General features: G+C 43.8%; 1 protein-coding gene across 1 annotated transcript in view; it reads right to left on the bottom strand.

Annotated features, from left to right (window-relative positions):
* Positions 1 to 20,037, bottom strand: part of LOC126281895 (myrosinase 1-like) — a 72,993-nt gene that overhangs the window by 27,625 nt on the left and 25,331 nt on the right. The window contains exons 4-6 of the mRNA XM_049981213.1: positions 12,247 to 12,369; positions 11,984 to 12,167; positions 667 to 761 (exon numbers count right to left, since the gene is read on the bottom strand). Coding sequence (XP_049837170.1) covers positions 667 to 761; positions 11,984 to 12,167; positions 12,247 to 12,369 — 402 coding nt within the window. The remainder of the gene's footprint in view (positions 1 to 666; positions 762 to 11,983; positions 12,168 to 12,246; positions 12,370 to 20,037) is intronic.

Below are 20,037 nucleotides of genomic sequence, written 5' to 3'. Positions count from 1 at the left end.
TGAATGAAGTAGTTCACAGGAATGAACGAGTTCGACCCATCTGTACCTTGCTGCTGACGTAGCCAGCGTTCTCCTCTCTAGCCACAGCGCCTCACACCACCGTCCTCTGGCAACGCCCTATGGTCCACCTGCTGACCCTGCCAGCGTGGGAACCGAAACCTTACTCCCTACGGTGTGCGTTCTGCACTACCGCTGTACTTACTGAACGCTACGTGATATCTGCAGAAGCGGTACAAAATTGTAAAACTGGCAAATAAGGGAACGAAATATGCCTTGAAGAGGAGGGCTGCCTTAAACACTCTGCTGTTCACTATCCCAGAAGACATTGCTGTAAGTGTCACTCAATTGCTGTCTAATTTCAATTGAGTATAAACTATTTGGAATAGATGCTTTTGTTTAAAATAATAAATATAGAGACATTCATCTCACGCTACGCTCTCCGCGCCGTGTTGGAAGTGTGGCTCAGGCTGATCAAAGGCGGTTCGTAGTATGGTTTTCATTCTACCATCATAATGATATCTCTGGTAGTCAGTGAACTGTTTACACTGTTAGAAGGGAGTACATCATGTTAATCCATTGCGGTAACTATATTATTACTGCTCAAAATTTGTTATCGGATGAAAACAAGTATTTCTGAATTACTGAAAATGTATTTATCTTACTCACACTGAACTGAAGATTCCTCTCAGCGGCTTCCAAATCTTCCGTTGAGTTTGAAGCTGGTTCGCTTCCTCCAATGTTCAACGTGATCCCTACGCTACCTGGAATCAATTTTCATTTTGGGCATTAACAGTCATGTAGTTAACATCTAGTTAAAGAAAATACATTTCATTGACTATTTTATATGTTATAAACACAGAGTACTTCCTTGCCTTATGAAAACAAAACTGATCTCGACATTATTCCTTCATCATGGCAGTGAACACTTTCATTGGCTACTCAGAGCTCATAACCAAAATGTACATTAACTTTTAGCAACCGTTTTAGTATATGCTGCTTCTAAATAATGTCACGCTGACGAAGCGAACTGGCATTGGCTTAAAAAACGATTAGCGTTGCTAACTCGAGCCGCTGACACTGCCTTTTCGGCCGATATCCTGTTTGTCCAGACCCCTCCTACTTTCCGAGGACAAACTCAAGTACAACTCCATGGCTGTTGGGGCACTATGTTCATTACATTGTAGATGGAGGGGACATCACGGACCCAATCGCCTGTCACCAATATTTTGACACCGCATATTGGAAGTGTCTGCGCCCGCCCTTGTACCACGACTTACTCGCAAATGTGCTGAACCTTGTATTTCATCGTCAAGGTACCGGTTGAGTTGACCGGTCCTTGTGGTATTCTTGTCCTGGCCCATTTTCAGGTATATTGTTTCATAGTTTATTTCATTTCTGTGGCACTCTTGCTGTCGCTTTGTTGAACTATAAAAAATTAATAAACAAATAAACGAAAGAAAAATATATATAAAAATAGCTACAGTCAACGACGACAGAGATAAAATCTGCTTTTCTATTTTTCTTTTTTAATTTTTTTAAAGTCTAGAGCTGTAAACGGTAGATAGCTGGCTGAAGCCCACTCATTCTTCTTTTTTATGTATATATTTTCAACGCTGGTCATATTATTGATCTTACCATTACTTCATACATATGTGAAATTGAAAGGTTATATAATGAAAAAACACGCGTATTTTCACGAACATTTACTGATTTCTTTGGGCCTTTTACTGATTTTCATAATTACAGCAAGTACTATATTAATAGTTATCGACAAGTGAAACAAGAGAACGAACAAACGGATAAAGTTTCCGTAAACATTTATGTGTTGCGAAATTCCTTATAGCGGTTGTTCAAAAAGTCTCTCCGCAGTGCAGTGTGATTGTTCGCTACGTGTGCCGTATGATTGTTTGCCTGCCTGGGTTACGTCCCTTCAAGTGGACTCTCCCAACATTCCACTGTTTTCGTTTATCTCAGCCAGCGTCAGTAGTATCGTTGGTGTATGTCGTTACGTGTTTATGGGAACGTTTAAGTTTATTCCTTTGTTCGTTTGTTGCGTTTTTGTCACTGTTAAAATGCTAACCACTGAAGAACGTGTGTTTTTAGCTGAACAAGTGTTCAAAGCTGGCGGTAAATACGCAGTTCCAGTTCGTCAAACATTTAGTTCAGTTTTCTCGTAGACAACACACCCACATCACGATACTGTGTGAGATTTGATTAACAAATTTCGAAGTACGGGTTCAGTGACAGATGGACCGAGAAGTGGTCGTCCAAGCGCTTTGTCTCAGGATAAACTACTCGATATTTCCGATAAAATGTCCACGAGTCCCAACAAGTGAGTAAGAAAACTCGCCCAGGAAATCGATGTTAGTGTCGCGACGGCCCACACAGCTCTAAGAAAAAAATTAGAACTTTTCCCATACAACGTGACAGTCGTGTAAGAACTGAAAAATACTGATCTTTGCAAGAGACTGCATTATTGCCAATGGTTCAAAAACTTCGTTAAACAAAATGGAACGGATATTCTTAATGAAACCTTTTTCCCTAATGAGGCGTCGTTTCATTAATCCGGGTACATGAACTCGCAAAATTCTCGTATGTGGAGTACTGCAAATCCATTGTGTATTCATGAGGAACCACTTCATTCTGTCAAAATAGGAGTTTGGATCGCAATTTCTAGACGTCGGATTGTGGGTCCCATATTTTTCAACGAAACAATAAACATACAACGATACTGCAGTGATATTCTGTACCCTTTCATAGGAGAACTTGTGTTAAGTGAAATACTGAACGGTTATTTTCAACAAGATGGTGCAACCGCGCATTCAGCTCGCGTCTCAATGTCACTGCTTGCTGATGTTTTTGGTGATCGCATAATTTCACAGGGACTTTGGCCTCCACGATCGCCTGACCTAACACCACCTGACTCCTTCTTCTGGGGTGCAGCGAAAGCAACTGTCTATAAAAACCGTCCAAAATCCATCGATGAACTGAGTACTGCAATATCCACTTTCACTGCTTCTGTCACAGAAGAAATGTTGCAGCTTGTGTTTGAAAAGATGATTAGACGAGGTGAACTGTGTATTCAGCAACAGGGGGGACACTGTAAGGAAAAAAGAATCTTAAATGAATTAATAACTTGTATTTCGTTGAGTTTCATTTCGGTATATTCACTGCGGCATACGGAACGCGTGGCTAACAATCATACGGCACTCCGGAGAGACTTTTTGAACACTCCGTACTTGCAGTGGGATAAGATACACAGAACTACCTTGTAGACGATCGGTTCACCTGCAGACACAGATCCTCGCGCATGTGTGAATTTTTCGAAAATCGCAAAATTAACATTTTTACTACAAAAATGGAGGCGGATGATGAATGTCATGAAGACTCAATGCAAAATGCAGCCGCAAAACGCCAGTCAATAGATGCCTTCGCACACTATGGTAATCGTCTTCAAGAAGATAAGAACCATCCACAACGATTTCTGCAGATGCTGTGGCACTGGGAGAATAACATGGTAGGCCTAACGTCGAAATGTTACTAGAAAAGACAGTTACTATTGACGAGGACCTCATCCATTCCTACGGAGTGGCTGAAGAAGAACTATTTGCGAAACTGAAGACTTTTACGACAATGAGTATCATATGTTCATTTTTGAAGTAAAAAAAATTGTGTTGTTCAAAAATTTCTTACGAACATTCTTCGTTCTTGCAACACTAGTAGGGTCACATCGCTACCCAAGATAAATGCTCAATTGGGCCTGTCTCTGTGTCTTCAGGTTGAACCGTCCAGCTACAAAGGACGTACAAGTGTATCGCATTTTGGAAATCACGACGGGCATACATTTTTCAGGAACATTTTATGCATTTGGTAGATACTTGTGGACAGTTATAAATATGGTATTTGTCATGATATTTAAAATCAGAAAACAGCCAAATACCACTGTGCATTCATCAAACTTTCATATAAATACAAGTAGTTTTTCGTTATATTACATGTAAAACTTTATAGATATGAAATAATATCACGACTGTTGAAAAACAGATATACATTAAAAACATAAGCGTGACTCGATCCAGTGACCCACCGATTATAGAGCTTTAACGCTAACCACTTTCTTGCATTTCGTTTTATAGAACTCACACAGCCCTTGCTTCACAATACAGGCGTGGAACATTTTTTAATAAAAGTTAATGCACATAAATTCCACTATTTTGGGGCTGAAAGGAAACACAAATTTTTTTCTCTAGGAAGAACGCAATGCGGAAAGGCTCCAGAACAAGGGGAAAGGCCCTTTAAATCTCCAGTAGCTTGACGATAACGTGGAAGCCTCTGCCATTTCCAATGCGAATTCGTCATATCTTGGTCAAAAATGTGGGGTTGGTATTGTCATACCCGACTGCATAGTCAGTGTAGTGCCCGTGGAACCATACGATCGTCTGAGGGAAAACGGGTAAGTGCAGACGGAGAAGACGTTTAACTGAGATAGCAGCTTCAGATGATCGGATAAGGAAAACTAATTATCGGCGAACCCAGTACCAGTGTTCTCGTCCGCAAGAGAAGAACCTGTGTGGAAATGTAATTCGTAAAATCTTGGAGAACCACATGATATCTCAGGAGCTGTTCATCCTCAATACAGACAGTCCCAGTCATTTCCCGGCTGCTACTAGATCGTCCCCAGCCAGCGATCGGTCTTACTGTTCTCCCGCCTTTGCAGACTCAGCTCAGTGGAAGGCAACTGATGACTTTAGAGTGACCACTTCCCACTGTGGATCCAGCTACAGGTTGGAGCATTATCCAAACATAAGCCAACATAATGGATTGTCAGCAGTGCTAAGTGGACGCAGTTCAGCCAAATGGCTGTATTTGAAAACCGCGAGAACGTAGCGTCCAAGAATGGGTCTACCACATCACACGAGTAACCCATCGCGCCCCTGAGTTATGTATCCCAAAGTCCTCTGGTTGTCTTACGGGGCGACCTACACCTTGGTGTACTGATGAGTCCGTTCAGCAAACCGTAAAAGGCGTGTGGCCCTTCGACGGTCTAAATACCGTCCAGCGACAGGCAACCTCCTAACCTTCGATGTTGTGAGGGTAAAGGCTCAACGCGTAATTAAGGACATAAGGGAAACGTCACGGCAAAGCGTTCTTGCCTGAACTCCATGAACAATCCCACTTGTTTTACATAAGTATGGGAAGCCGTCACCAGGATTTTAGGTAAACAAAGTCGTTTACAGACAGTAGCAGTGATGAAAAATGTGTGTCTCCAAACAATAACTGCAGACCTTTCTCAGACGATGACAGAACGTTTTACAAAGACTGTAGCCAATCCCAGACAGGATCCAGCATTTCGCTGCTACCGTGCGACTGCAGAGAGGAGAAAGTTGGACTTCAGATCCAACAATTCTGAGTCCTACAGCTACCTTTGCTCCTAGTGTAATATGGAATCGACAATGTCTGAGACTCGTGATACTGCACCCAGACAAGACCAAATACGGTACTGCGTGCTTCGATATTTGCCAGCAACACAAAAGGAAATCGTCGTTGAATGTTTTAATTAGATGGGGCAAACAGGCACTTTCCCAACTCTGGGAGGGAGACAATTTTTATCACCCTCCTCACGCTGCCAGATCGTTTTGAGCAAGAGAATGGGGTCCCTCAATGCAGTGTTTTAAGTGTTACCTACTTTGCCACGACCATAAACAGTGTCACGCCTACGGTGCAGAATCCCGCACAATGTTCCTTAGTTGTGGACGGTTTTGATGTTTTCTGTTCCTCCTCCAATGTTGTAACAGAGACTCGCCACTTGCAACTTATGCTGCAGAGGTTAGTGTAGTGGGATGCAAAGACAGGTTTTTCACTTTTCTGCTGATGTGCGCCTCCATTTTAATCGTTCTCGTCGTCTTTTTTATTTACCTATCTTGCATAGGAGGGACACAGTTCTGCTTTTTAAAGACTCTGAGTTTTCTGGGCCTTTCTTTTTTTTTTTTTATATCAAATTGTAGTGATTGGCACACTTAAAAGCCAGACCCTGAAGATGATAAAGTACCTAAGCCACAGGTGTTGTGGAACAGAGAGAGCACGCCTGCTCCAGTACTACAGAGCTTTGTCCGTTTGCTAGACTATGGATTCACAGTATATGGATCATCGACGCCTTCTTATCTGAATATCAATGACGTTGTCGACCATGACGGAACAGACTCGCCAAGGATGCTTATAGGACCAGCCTCATACCCAGTCTCTGTGCTGAGACTGGTGAACCGCCACTTACAATCCGACGGCAGCTTCTCATGGTGCGTGAGGTATGTAAGTTCCTCACACTTCCGACTTCACCAACGTACCGCACCACCTCTGACGCGCTTTTTATCCAATCGACTACGAGCAACAAGGGCCTTTGTGAACCACGTGTGGCATATGTAGAGTCACTTGGTATGGAGCATGTACAATCCCAAATCCAGGGTTTTAACCGTCTGCCACCATAGTTATTGTAGAGGCCAAGAGCAATTTTAGATTTAGTACAGTGTAGGAGACGTTGTACTCCTACAGAAGTTTTTAACTCAGCACCACAACTTCATAGCTGTTTTTACAGGTGGGTCAAAACAGGGGGATTCCGTTCGTTGCTCTGTTGTTTCCATGATCGTGTCCTCAAGGTCCGACTGTCGTCGACGCGAAATTGTATTTGATCATGCGGACACTGGGGCAGATGAGATGTATTTCGAGTACTAAATTCCTTATCTGTTGCGATTCTCTTAGTACCATACACTCTCTATAACGCTTTTACCCAACAGATAAAGTAGTCCAGAATACCTAGGACGCTCTCCTCCTGCTACAAACGACAGTGCAAAGCGGTAACCTTCTGCTAGGTGCCAGGGAATAAAAGAGCAGGTATAGCAGTGGAAGAAGTGTGCTGCGACCGTCAGTTAGTTTGGTGTGCCACCCCTCTACGAACTATTGCCTCGCTGTTGAGACACAGGCTCTTGCGTAGGTGGGAGGACGACGGGCTGGAAATGAAGCTCCGTCTAGTGAAGTCCACAATTTGGTCACGGAGTACCTCCTTCCAGCAGCGTTTACGTGACAAGTTCCTCTTCACTCGTCTTCGAGTACGCCAGAGCCCTATTATGCGTGGCTTCTCGCTCTGGCGAGAGGACCCTCCGATGTGTGGTGCTTGTCGCGTACAGGCGTACACATTTTATTACTGTGTGATGTATTACACATTATTACACATTTTATTACTGTGTGATTTATTTTCAGACCAGAGTGTAGCAACAGATTTTCCGATGGAGCTGCCCTCTATTTTAAGTGGCGTTCTAACGAGTGTGGTTAGAGTTTTAACGATCTGTAAAGTGTACATTTTTTCCAAGATTTTAGGGAGATTCTTAATGTATTGATAAGATGAAATTCTAGCCCGTGTTTTTTGTAAGTGGTAAGCCGGTCACGTTTGCCTATGCCGTTGTTGTAGCTCCTTTGTCGTTTTACTTGTGTTTAATCCCTAGTATAGCACCTTTCACACTATCACCGTTGTCTTAAGGCGTATGAGATGGAATGCTTGTGTGAATGAGTTCGAGCGAGGTGAGAGTAAGTGCATGAGTGTCGTTTTGAAGATTTCATCTCCACTGTGTGCAACAATTTCTGCGATTTCATCAACATGCATTTCTTTTTAAATGTATCAGGGCGCCGATAACCTCTTCAAAGCGCCCGCAAAATCAAAGCGCGCGTGACCGAGCACACACACACACACACACACACACACACACACACACACACACACACACACACAGTACATCACGTTGATGCCATAAGTCCCGAATACTAGTCAGACGAAGACCAATGCAATGAATGTGTTCACTGCTCGGGATCAAATTGTGAATTACGCCATACCACGATGAGGCGCCTTCCATCATGGTGATAAGAAGAAGAAGCGAAACAACGCCGTAGTCCAGGATATCAATGGTGTAGCACTTTCAGTAGGGGAAAGGGATGATTGAACTCAAAGTAAAGATGACCTCAGATGTTAAGTCCCATAGTGCTCAGAGCCATTTGAACCAAAGATCTGGTGATAAGCTGTGTCACTGATAAAACGTCGGCGAACAGAAAACTTGTTATTACGTATGTACCGGAATTTAGAATTGATCCGGTCAACATCGGCAGGTGGAGCCAGACTGGCCGATCGAAGACACATTAATAAATGAGTTATAATGGAGTGACTAGCTCGAGTACATGTTAAAACTTTATGTCGTATAAACAGTACTGAAGCCTTTACTTTGATATCGGGAAGTCTCAAGCGGATGCCTTAATTAAGAACAAGACCAAATTCAAACCAAAGCATGGTATTTCAAACTCTGTGGATCTTGTAAATAAGAAGAAAGATACACTTTGTCACAGAGTGATAAAATAGTGTCCTTTGATGCCTACAGTTTGTTTTCAAACATTCCAGCAGTGGGATGCATTGATATTCTGACAGAGTTGATGTACAAGTCTAATGTCAATCCTGTGGAACTGAATGACTTGAGACTGGCAACTCAGACATGCTTGGCACAAACTATTTCCAGTTCCAAGGTGGCTCTTTATAAACAATAAATGGCTTAGCTATGCGTTCCCCTCTTAGTCCACTGTTGGCTGAAATATTTATGAAGCATTTTGAACAACATTTTCTGAAAAAAGAACTTTTGAGTCCAAATATCAAATAATGATTTAGATATGTGACGAGGACTGGTACTACAAGACAAGGCAGCACATTTTTGAAAAACCTAAACAGTCAACATCAATAAATTCAGTTCACAATGGAGGTTGGCAACAACTCAATAAACGTGTTAGATCTCACCGTTAACATCAGTACTTGGACACATTATTTCAAAATTTATAAAAAAAATTCAACTACAGACACAGTAATACCTTCTTGCTCACAACAGCCCACAGCTCACAAACACGCAGCTTTCCCCCTGCCCACAGATAATTTTAAAGCAGAGTTAGATGGCCAATGGCTACAATCCTGTCCTTATTGACCACATTTTGCATAGGAAACAAAAACGGAAAGTTATGCCCCCTCCTCATTGCCCCGTCGGTTTCCCCATCCATTGCCGCGCGCGATTAGCCGAGTGATCTAAGGAGCTGCAGTCATGGACTGTGCGGCTGGTCCCTGCGGAGGTTCGAGTCCTCCCTCGGGTGTCGGTGTGTGTGTTTGTCCGTAGGATAATTTAGGTTAAGTAGTGTGTAAGCTTAGGGACTGATAACCTTAGCAGTTAGGTCTCATAGGATTTCACAAACATTTGAACATTTTTCAACTTCCCCACCCATTGTACAAATGGTGTACGTTACCATGTCTGGGAGAGGTATCACAGATTGTAGCCATAGCACTGAAGGCCTCCAAGTATAGGCATTCCTACTATGTTATGAACACGACAGCCCAGTTTACACTACTGGCCATTAAAATTGATACAGCAACAAAAAAATGCAGATGATAAACGGGTATTCATTGGTCAAATATATTGTACTAGAACTGACAAGTGATTACATTTTCACGCAATTGGGGTGCATAGGTTCTGAGAAATCAGTACCCAGAACAACCACCTCTGCCCGTAATAACGGCCTTGATACGCCTGGGCATTGAGTCAAACACAGCTTGGATGGCTGGTACAGGTGCAGCTTCAAAACGATACCACAGTTCATCAAGAGTAGTGACTGGCGGCGTATTGTGAGGGGCCAGTTGCTCAGCCACCATTGACCAGACGTTTTGAATTGGTGATAGATCTGGAGAATGTGCTGGCCAGGGCAGCAGTCGAACATTTTCTGTATCCAGAAAGGCCTGTACAGGACCTGCAACATGCGGTCGTGCATTATCCTGCTGAAATGTAGGGTTTCGTAGTGATCGAATGAAGGGTAGAGCCACGGGTCGTAAAACATCTGAAATGTGACGTCCACTGTTCAAAGTGCCGTCAATGCGAACAAGAGGTGACCGAGACGTGTAACCAATGGCACCCCATACCATCACGCCGGGTGATGCGCCAGTATGGCGATGACGAACACACGCTTCCAATGGGCGTTCATCGCGATGTCGCCAAACACGGATGCGACCATCATGATGCTGTAAACAGAACGTGGATTCATCCGGAAAAAAAGACGTTTTGCCATTCGTGCACCCAGGTTCGTCGTTGAGTACACCATCTCAGGCGCTCCTGTCTGTGATGCAGCGTCAAGGGTAATCGCAGCCATGGTCTCCTAGCTGATAGTCCATGCTGCTGCAAACGTCGTCGAACTGTTCGTGCAGATGGTTGTTGTCTTGAAAACTTCCCCATCTGTTAACTCAGGGATCGAGACGTGGCTGCACGATCCGTTACAGTCATGCGGATAAGATGCATGTCATCTCGACTGCTAGTAATACGAGGCCGTTGGGATCCAGCACGGCGATCCGTATTGCCCTCCTGAAACCAACGATTCCATATTCTCCTAACAGTCATTGTCTCTCGACCAACGCGAGCAGCAATGTCGCGATACGATAAACCGCAATCGCGATAGGCTACAATCAGACCATTATCAAAGTCAGAAACGTAATGGTACGCATTTCTCCTCCTTACACGAGGCAACACAACAACGTTTCACCAGGCAACGCCGGCCAACTGCTGTTTGTGTATGCGAAATCGGTTGGAAACTTTCCTCACGTCAGCACGTTGTAGATGTTGCCACCTGCACCAACCTTGTGTGAATGTTCTGAAAAGCTAATCATTTGCTTATCACAGCATCTTCTTCCTGTCAGTTAAATACGCGTCTGTAACACGTCATCTTCGTGGTGTAGCAACTTTAATGGCCAGTAGTGTGTTTTTAATAGCAAAGATAAGATCCAGTTATTAGCCAGCAGTGGTGTATACAAAATCACCTGTACTGATTGTGACAAGTTTTACATTGGTCAGTCAGACAGAGACATATCAATTAGATTGGCTGAACATGAACGCAGCTGGAGTTTGCAGAATTCTGACTCTGCATTTACTGAGCATGTATTGAGTGAGGGTCACAACTACCAGCCAGTGTCCCGTGTACTTTACTTAGCAAACAAAGGCCATTTACTCAACCTGCTGAAAGCCCTGGAAATAAACAAACATCTTGCTCACAGTTCTGATCTAATCCCAAATGACCAGACACAGCTCAACACTTCCCCTCTCCCAAGCTCCGCATAATCATCTCTGTTTCTCATTACTTCCAACACTGTCTGTTCCTACATATTCCTATTTTCCTATATTCATTAAGTTCTTTCATTTTATTGAAATTGTCTGTGTGATCCATATAAACTGTAGTTTCTATTGTTAAATCTTTCTTCTAACTGGTTTAATACCTCTTGTAGTTGTCTCATCAGATATTGTTTTTATTTTATTTGGTTCATTTATTTAATTCAAACTGTTACGTAGTCACAGTTTTGAGTATAATGTTAGTGTTTTTCGTGTTTGCTCTTTTTGTATTTGTGTGTTGTTCAGCCTTTTTTATAAATTCTGTAGTTACATTGATAATTCTTTCTTCTTTCAATTGGTTTGTGTATCATTGTCCATGTTCCATACCTCTTGAAGTAGCCTTGTCAAGTACTAGTTTTATTTCGTTTTATTAGTTTTGTTTATTAATATGTAGGCACGCTGTTCCTCTTTTGATTTAGTCTTTTCCGTTTTTTCCGTCTTTTCCGTTTTTACTTTTATTATGTACTGTTCAGTTTTTTACTTTTTACATTGCCTTACCACCACACAGTCAAAGATGTTACTTAGTGTATGTTTTTGCTTCAATGTAGACGTGGAACCTCTCTTCCAGTGTTGTTTACACACATTGTAACTTCTTTCGTGACAATACTCAGCAAATGAATGACACAATAAAAGTAATACCGTAGAACAAAAGTAAACTATTGCTTTACATTAATTAATACGTTACACTTTTCTTTAAACGCCGTGTTCAGGTTGACAGACTGAGATAAATCGACAGCAAAGTAATGCAAGTAAATTATGAAACGCACCGTTCTGCGTGGCCCTGTACTGTTCGTCGTAGAGGCGGTAGACGAGCCCGTGTGCCCTGAGCAGGGTGTGCGTGGCCAGGTAGTCCCCGATGCCGGAGGCGTTCTGCGACGGCGCCTGACCACCAGAGGACGCGTAGCCGTTCACGAAAACGGACGGCTCGTTGAAGGTGATCCACCACTTCACCTGTGCGACCGCGGAGCTCAGACATGTATCGCAATGAGCAGAAGGCGGTGCGAGAAACAATGGAGCCGCCGGCACTTACTCTGTCTCCAAAGTTTTCGAACAGCACTCTGGCATACTCCACGAAGTAGTCGGCGAGCAGTGGATTCGGCCATCCGCCGATGTACTGCAGCGCCTGTGGCAGGTCCCAGTGGTACATCGTCACCTGCGCCCAATTATAGCTTCATGTTACCAATCTCATGTCATTCTGCTCACTCGTAACACTTTTATATTCATAAAAATAGCTTCTTGTTTTTTGGAACGCAATCTAACTTTCCCCTGCAAATAAATTTTTGTGTTAGCAGACGAGCCAACACCGTGTTACGAATGGAGGCAGAAATGCACGCGTTTTAGCTCACGCAGGTTGGCGTGAGGAGGGAAGAACTATACTGACGTGGGGTCTGGAACATGACAAGGAATGAGAATTCAGAAAGCGGACATTACTCGTTTTATACTTAACTTTAATTCATTAATGATGAACTTCGCTCTTGAAGGTACATGATTCACAATATTATCTGTTCACAATACATTATTGAAGTAATTATAGTAACTGAATATGGCGCCTTGCTAGGTCGTAACAAATGACATAGCTGAAGGCTATACTAAACTGTCGTCTCTGCTAATGGGAGCGTATGTAGGCAGTGAACCATCGCTAGCAAAGTCGGCTGTAAACTGGGGCGAGTGCTAGGGAGTCTCTCTAGACTAGACCTGCCGTGTGGCGGTGCTCGGTCTGCAATTCACTGATAGTGACGACACGCGGGTTCGACGTATACTAACGGACCGCGGTCCATTTTAAGGCTACCACCTAGTAAGTGTGGTGTCTGGCGGTGACACTACATAAACTTAACTTCCGTTACTGTGGATTTAGCAATACATCGTGGCATTTGTAAGACTTACTTCTGCTACGAGCTATGTGTAAAAACAGGAAGTTCTTCGGATATATGACTACAGAATTAAAACCAACATCTAATCTGACAGAATGCTGACAACGCCACCTTTCTAATAAGAGACTCTTGCTATCAGTATCTGGTTTATTTGTGGCTAATATATGTAGGTATTTCATAAAAATAAAAGGTGAAATAGTTGATACAGCACTAATATTTCAAAGTATCATTAGCTTTTGTACAAAAGTTATATCTTATGCGGGAAGATCTATTGTAACAATTATAAAATAAAGTGCAGCTATTATTTGATTTTTTTAAATATTGGATTCGAAAGTAGTTACCGTCAACACAGACCTTATTTCAAAAATCGTGCTTTTGCCCAGATATACTAATAAAATCCAAAAGCACAGAGACGATAATTTCTTCGCCTTATTTTGCCGAAAATATTGCAAAACTGATAACAAAGGCTGCCCGTGTTGAAAAGTTATCCGAAAGTCAACTTTTCTTCACTCTGCCTGTTACGACACAGAACAGTAAGGGGTAGATATCAGAAAAAATATTAAAACTAACTCACATTGCCTCAGGCAAATTCAAGTCATGCCAGACTAACAGGAAGCGAGGCATTAAGTCGCAACGGGGTCAGGTCGATGTAACTGTCACTCGAGTAAGGAATTAGCGTTCAGCAGAAAAGAGGACGGAAAACCAAAGGAAGGGGGACAAGCATATTCGTTAGCCCTGTAAGACGACGTGGTCTCCTGACCTTCATTGCTTACATATTCCGCCCTCAGAATCGTATTCCGCACATCAGGACGCTTCATTCGAAACAAACTCGATAAGATAAAGTCAATGTTGTATGAATTCACGTAAACGATATGCAAATAACTAATAAATCGCAAGTACGCACCGTGGTTGAAATACTCGAGGCTGTAGAACACACATACATTCCAGACACGACAGTCACAGGAGCTTTTAGTTTGAGAGAGGCAACCACACGCCAGGAGGCCAGACCCAACCCATCTACGTCGGTCGATGGACGCCCCTGGAGCAGACAGCGTTCGCCCGAGGGAAAGGTGGAATGACCCCGTGTTCGGCTTAAAAGCAAATTCTGCTACATTGTGTGGGAGCGGCCAGCCTACGCATTCTTTACACATAGCACGCAGTTTCAGAGATTTTCACAAGGAGACAGCAAACGCCAAACGCTGATACTAATGATTTCCAGATTGGTCGCCTTAAACGAAAATTCATTCAATGCCGATTGGCAGACGATATTTCTGACGCCGTGAGCTCAAGGAGTAATGGAAAAGACAGAAGGATATACACCATCACATCTGGCATGGACAGGCGCCGTTGCGTTGTCGCTCTTGGAGCGAGGAACAAGTCTCTCCTCAGTACTTCACTGGGAGAGCACCTCTGTCAAGAGCGAATCGAAGTGCGACTCTCTATATTGAGTCCTTGCGATTAAGCGTTGTGCACTGTGTTGGCCAACACACTTGTTGTGCGGTGTGATCGGACAGAGTTATAGTTAAACGCCTGCGAGAGAATTTTTGAGTGGCATCGCGGTGGGCTGGTTATCTGACCGGTGTACCATGTCAATAGTTAGACTAGGGGCGAATAGGAATCCTTGACTTCTTCAGGGAGTAAGGAGAGTTTGATTGGCGAAGGTCAATCCAGATAGAACGAGAGTTATCTTATTTGTTAGCAGTGAGTGGCGCAGACAGAAGTCATCGCACCTTACGGTATTGTGCACTACAGCTATTGCGAGCCCCATATTTCCTCCACAACAGTACACTTCACTGAATTTCACACGCGACAGCCTCGACCGGACCTAGCAATATTCTAAGGGATAATTATTCAAGTTGAGTAGGCGCGTCTCTCAGCCATTCTGCCAAATCAATAACAATCTTAAACTCTGTATAGAAATTTCATTAGCGAATCCTTTCCTTGAGAGGTAACTTCACATTCCGAAAAGAACCAGGATATAACTTACTTCCTAGCAGATTAAAACTGTGTCCGACCGAGACTCGAACTCGGGACCTTTGCCTTTCGCGGGCAAGTTCTCTACCATCTGAACTACCGAAGCACGACTTACGCCCGGTACTCACAGCTTTACTTCTGCCAGTATCTCGTCTCCTACCTTACAAACTTTACAGAAGCTCTCCTGAGAACCATACTCCAGTACCCAAGTATCCCACTAGTTACGTAAGAAATTATGTGAAGTTTTGTTTCATTTCCTTACAGTGGACGACTCCAGAAGAGGTTTATTGCCGGAAGTTTTTCAGGCATTTCTCTTTAGAACGTTAGGAGCGTCTGTCTGACTTCTGTAGTAGTGTGGGGGTGGAAATTGGATCTTGCAAGAGCCGCAGGGAAAAGGGTACATCTCAGATTAATCCGTTGCGCAGAATAACAGAATCTCAGATCAACCCCACGCTCATAGCCCGTAAGGCAAGTTGCAAGAAACTGTATGTGTTTTGTAAGAGCACATAGTGAGGGACCGAAACAGCACTTAACAACCTGTTAAGTGAATGTAGCAGAATGGAAATGCCTCACGTCGGGTAGACTGGTCGGCTGCTACAAGTCTTTCAAGCTGACGCCACTTTGGCGACTTGTGTGTCGATCTGGATGAAAAGAGGATGATAAGGACAACACAAAACCCAGTCCCTGAGCAGAGAAAATCTCCGACCCAGCCGGCAATCGAGCCTGGTCCGTTAAGCATGACATTCCGTCGTACTGACCGCACAGCTTCCAGGGACGGACTGTAGCAGAATAAGGGGAAGACATTCGGCCATTGCGAATCGAACTTTGCGTCATAGCCTCGCGCTAGCTCAGTTTAAATACTCCAGCTCTTCACCTCCCGTCATGAGCTGAACATTGGAATCGATGGCATTCACAGCACTCGATTCTGTGATTACGATAATTTAGTGAATCTAAGAACTATATGCTCCAGCACAGTCTGTAACCCGGCCGGGGTGGCCGAGCGGTTCTAGGCGCTACATTCTGGAACCGCGCGACCGCTACGGTCGCAGGTTCGAATCCTGCCTCGACAATGGATGTGAGTGATGTCCTTAGGTTAATTAGGTTTAAGTAGTTCTAAGTTCTAGGGGACTGAAGACCTCAGAAGTTAAGTACCATAGTGCTCAGAGCCATTTTTGAACAGTGTAAACTAGCGGTACTCAACTGGATGAACTTCATGCTGCTCACCTCCTGCCATTTATTAATGGAGAAACGACACGACATTTTGGAGTATTGCTAGTATCGCACTTCAACGCGAAAGCCAGCAACAGCGGTTCTTGGGGTTGACGTTCCTGTTCAACACTCAGGCGCCTTTGGGCGCTGAAATGGACGAGGGCTAGGGGGGAAAACAACCGACCACACGACTGCCGACAGCAGGTACATCGCGCTTCGGTCATCGAGCGTCGTCGTAGAATTCGGACGGAGCGAGCGAGAATCACTTCGCGCTGAACAGCCGCCACGCCGCCAGATTCGCTGACGTCACCACCTGGGCGTGCAGACGCTGAGCTGACTCGTACGTCAGCTAGGATCCAGGACCCGGCTGACGTAGCAACAGCGTAGGCTGCTGCAGGACAACGACCATTTGTAGTCATTGTGAACGTATGTACTGAACCCTAATAACGTTTTAGTGTGGCCGTTGACGCTTCACAGTTTCCCACCAGTCATCTTGACTTCAGGCAGATGCTTTTATATGATCGTCCTTTTGACTGGAGGTCTCGCGGACCACGGCCGTTTCACTATTGTAAGAAAATGAAACGCCTACAGCCGTCATTATGATCTTATTTATTGTGTAGCTACCAGTTTCTACGCTCCAGTGCGCCATCTTCTGGTCTTAGTTGATGCTTGTCACGATTCATATACAGTGTGGTCCATTGATAGTGGCCGAGCCAAATATCTCACGAAATAAGCATCAAACGAAAAAACGACAAAGAACGAAACTCGTCTAGTTTGAAGGGGGAAACCAGATGGCGCTATGATTGGCCCGCTAGATGGAGCTGCCATTGGTCAAACGGGTATCAACTGCGTTTTTTTAAAAACAGGAACCCCCATTTTTATTACATATTCGTGTAGTACGTAAAGAAATATGAATATTTTAGTTGCACCACTTTTTTCGCCTTGTGATAGATGGCGCTGTAATAGTCACAACCGTATAAGTACGTGGTATCACGTAACATTCTGCCAGTGCGGACGGTATTTGCTTCGTGATATATTACCCGTGTTAATATGGACCGTTTACCAATTGCGGAAGAGGTCGATATCATGTTGATGTATAGCTATTGTGATCCAAATGCCCAATGGGCGTATGCTATGTACGCTGCTCGGTATCCTGGACGACATCATCCAAGTGTCCGAACCGTTCGCCGGATAGTTACGTTATTTAAGGAAACAGGAAGTGTTCAGCAACATGTGAAACTTCAACCACGACCAGCAACAAACGATGATGCTCAAGTAGATGTTTTAGCTGCTGTCGCGGCTAATCCGCACATCAGTAGCAGACAAATTGCGTGTGAATCGGGAATCTCAAAAACGTCGGTGTTGAGAATGCTACATCAATATCGATTGCACCCGTACCATATTTCTATGCAGCAGGAATCGCATGGAGATGACTTTGAACGTCGTGTGCTGTTCTGCCACTGGGCACATGAGAAATTACGGGACGATGACAGATTTTTTGCACGCGTTCTATTTAGCGACGAAGCGTCATTCACGAAAAGCGGTAACGTAAACCGGCATAATATGCACTATTGGGCAACGGAAAGTCCACGATGGCTGTGACAAGTGGAACATCAGCGACCTTGGTGGGTTAATGTATGGTGCAGCATTATGGGAGGAAGGATAATTGGCCCCCACTTTATCGATGGCAATCTAAATGGTGCAATGTATGCTGATTTCCTACGTAATGTTCTACCGATTTTAATACAAGATGTTTCACTGTATGACAGAATGGCGATGTACGTCCAACATGATGGATGTCCGGCACATAGCTCGCGTGCGGTTGAAGCGGTATTGAATAGCATATTTCATGACAGGTGGATTGGCCGTCGAAGCACCATAACATAGCCCGCACGTTCACCGGATCTGACATCTCAGGATTTATTTCTCTGGGGAAAGTTGAAGGATATCTGCTATCGTGATCCACCGTCAACGCCTGACAACATGCGTGAGCGCATTGTCAATGCATGTGCGAACATTAGCCTACGGAAGGCGAACTACTCGCTCTTGAGAGGAATGTCGTTACACGTATTGCCAAATGCATTGAGGTTGACGGACATCATTTTGACCATTTATTGCATTAATATGGTATCTGCAGGTAATCACGCTGTAACAGCATGCGTTCTCAGAAATGATAAGTTCACAAAGGTACATGTATCACATTGGAGCAACCGAAATAAAATGTTCAAACGTACCTACGTTCTGTATTTTAATTTAAAAAACCTACCTGTTAGCAACTGCTCGTCTAAAATTGTGCCGGCCGCGGTGGTCTCGCAGTTCTAGGCGCGCAGTCCGGAGCAGTGAGACTGCTACGGTCGCAGGTTCGAATCCTGCCTCGGGTATGGATGTGTGTGATGTCCTTAGGTTAGTTAGGTTTAAGTAGTTCTAAGTTCTACGGGACTAATGGCCACAGCAGTTGAGTCCCATAGTGCTCAGAGCCATTTGAACCATTTGAAGCCATCTAAAATTGTGAGCCATATGTTCGTGAATATTACAGCGCCATCTATTACAATGCGAAAAAAGTGGTACAACTAAAACATTAATTACGTACTACACGAATATGTAATAAAAATGGGGGTTCCCAGTTAAAAAACGCAGTTGATATCCGTTTGACCTATGGCAGCGCCATCTAGCGGGCCAACCATAGCGCCATCTGGTTTGCCCCTTTAAACTAGACAAGTTTCGTTCTTTGTAGTATTTTCGTTTGACGCTTATTTCGTGAGATATTTAGCCCGGTCACGATCAATGGACCACCATGTATACGCTTCATCAGCAGCCAACATAACTGGTTTACGTATACTACCTGTAATCGTGATGTCAGCACTCCAGCCATCAACTGCCAACTAACTCTAAGAGGTGTCTATGCGTCTATGCGAAACGCTACAGTTGAGACATTAGTCATATAAAATGATGAGCAAACACTACAGGAGAGCTCTTGAAGCTGCATTATGTTATAGATCCCAAGGAGCTAGGCCATACTTTCTCAGCAGATGTAATCGGAGAAGTACTTATTTCTAAAAATGTCAAGTAGAGACCATGAAGAGGAGCAAATGTTAGCCTTCGCCATGGATTATGTGGGCTCGCATTCAGAATGGAGTCTAGGTCTATACGACAATGCTTTTTTAAATAAACTTCTTAGTGACGTATAACGCATCTCATGTTACGTGTTCCACTGGAGTGAACAGAAGTGGAAACCGCTTACGTCGAATAAATGACTGTTGGAATAACGGTAAACGTGAAAACAACACAGTGCCATGCAAAGTGGCGTTATGGAATAGCTTAAACGGATTCTCCCACACTGAAATTATTTGCAGCTTCATAAAAATGGTTTCCAGGAAAATTTACAAGAGCTGTCAGGAAGTGGAATACAAAAAGCAGTAAAGATGCTTATCTTCAAATTTAATGGAGAAATCACATTTTTTGGCTGGAGAATGACTAAGTCGTCGCCTGGGATGTACACAGTCCAAATTACCTCTGTGCATGGATGGCGCTTGGGACAATATCATGGCATTTAGTGGCACTGTGTGTCATGTACACGTGACTACCCGCCAACTACTTCACCTGTTCATCTCTAATGGCCTTGGACAGCACGTCTGACCCTAATCTTCCTTCTTACTCACCTATAGCGCGTTGTCGAATGTGAAGGCTCCTCCCCCCTACCAACGATGCGCAGCTGAAACTTTAAGCATTACTTCATCATGCTTGAGATGTTTTTCTGTCAGTCCCTT

Source organism: Schistocerca gregaria, chromosome 7, assembly GCF_023897955.1.
Source record: "Schistocerca gregaria isolate iqSchGreg1 chromosome 7, iqSchGreg1.2, whole genome shotgun sequence".
NCBI classification, from domain to species: domain Eukaryota; kingdom Metazoa; phylum Arthropoda; class Insecta; order Orthoptera; family Acrididae; genus Schistocerca; species Schistocerca gregaria.
The sequence above is the reverse complement of the archived record's forward strand: the minus strand, read 5'-3'. Positions and strand labels throughout refer to the sequence as shown.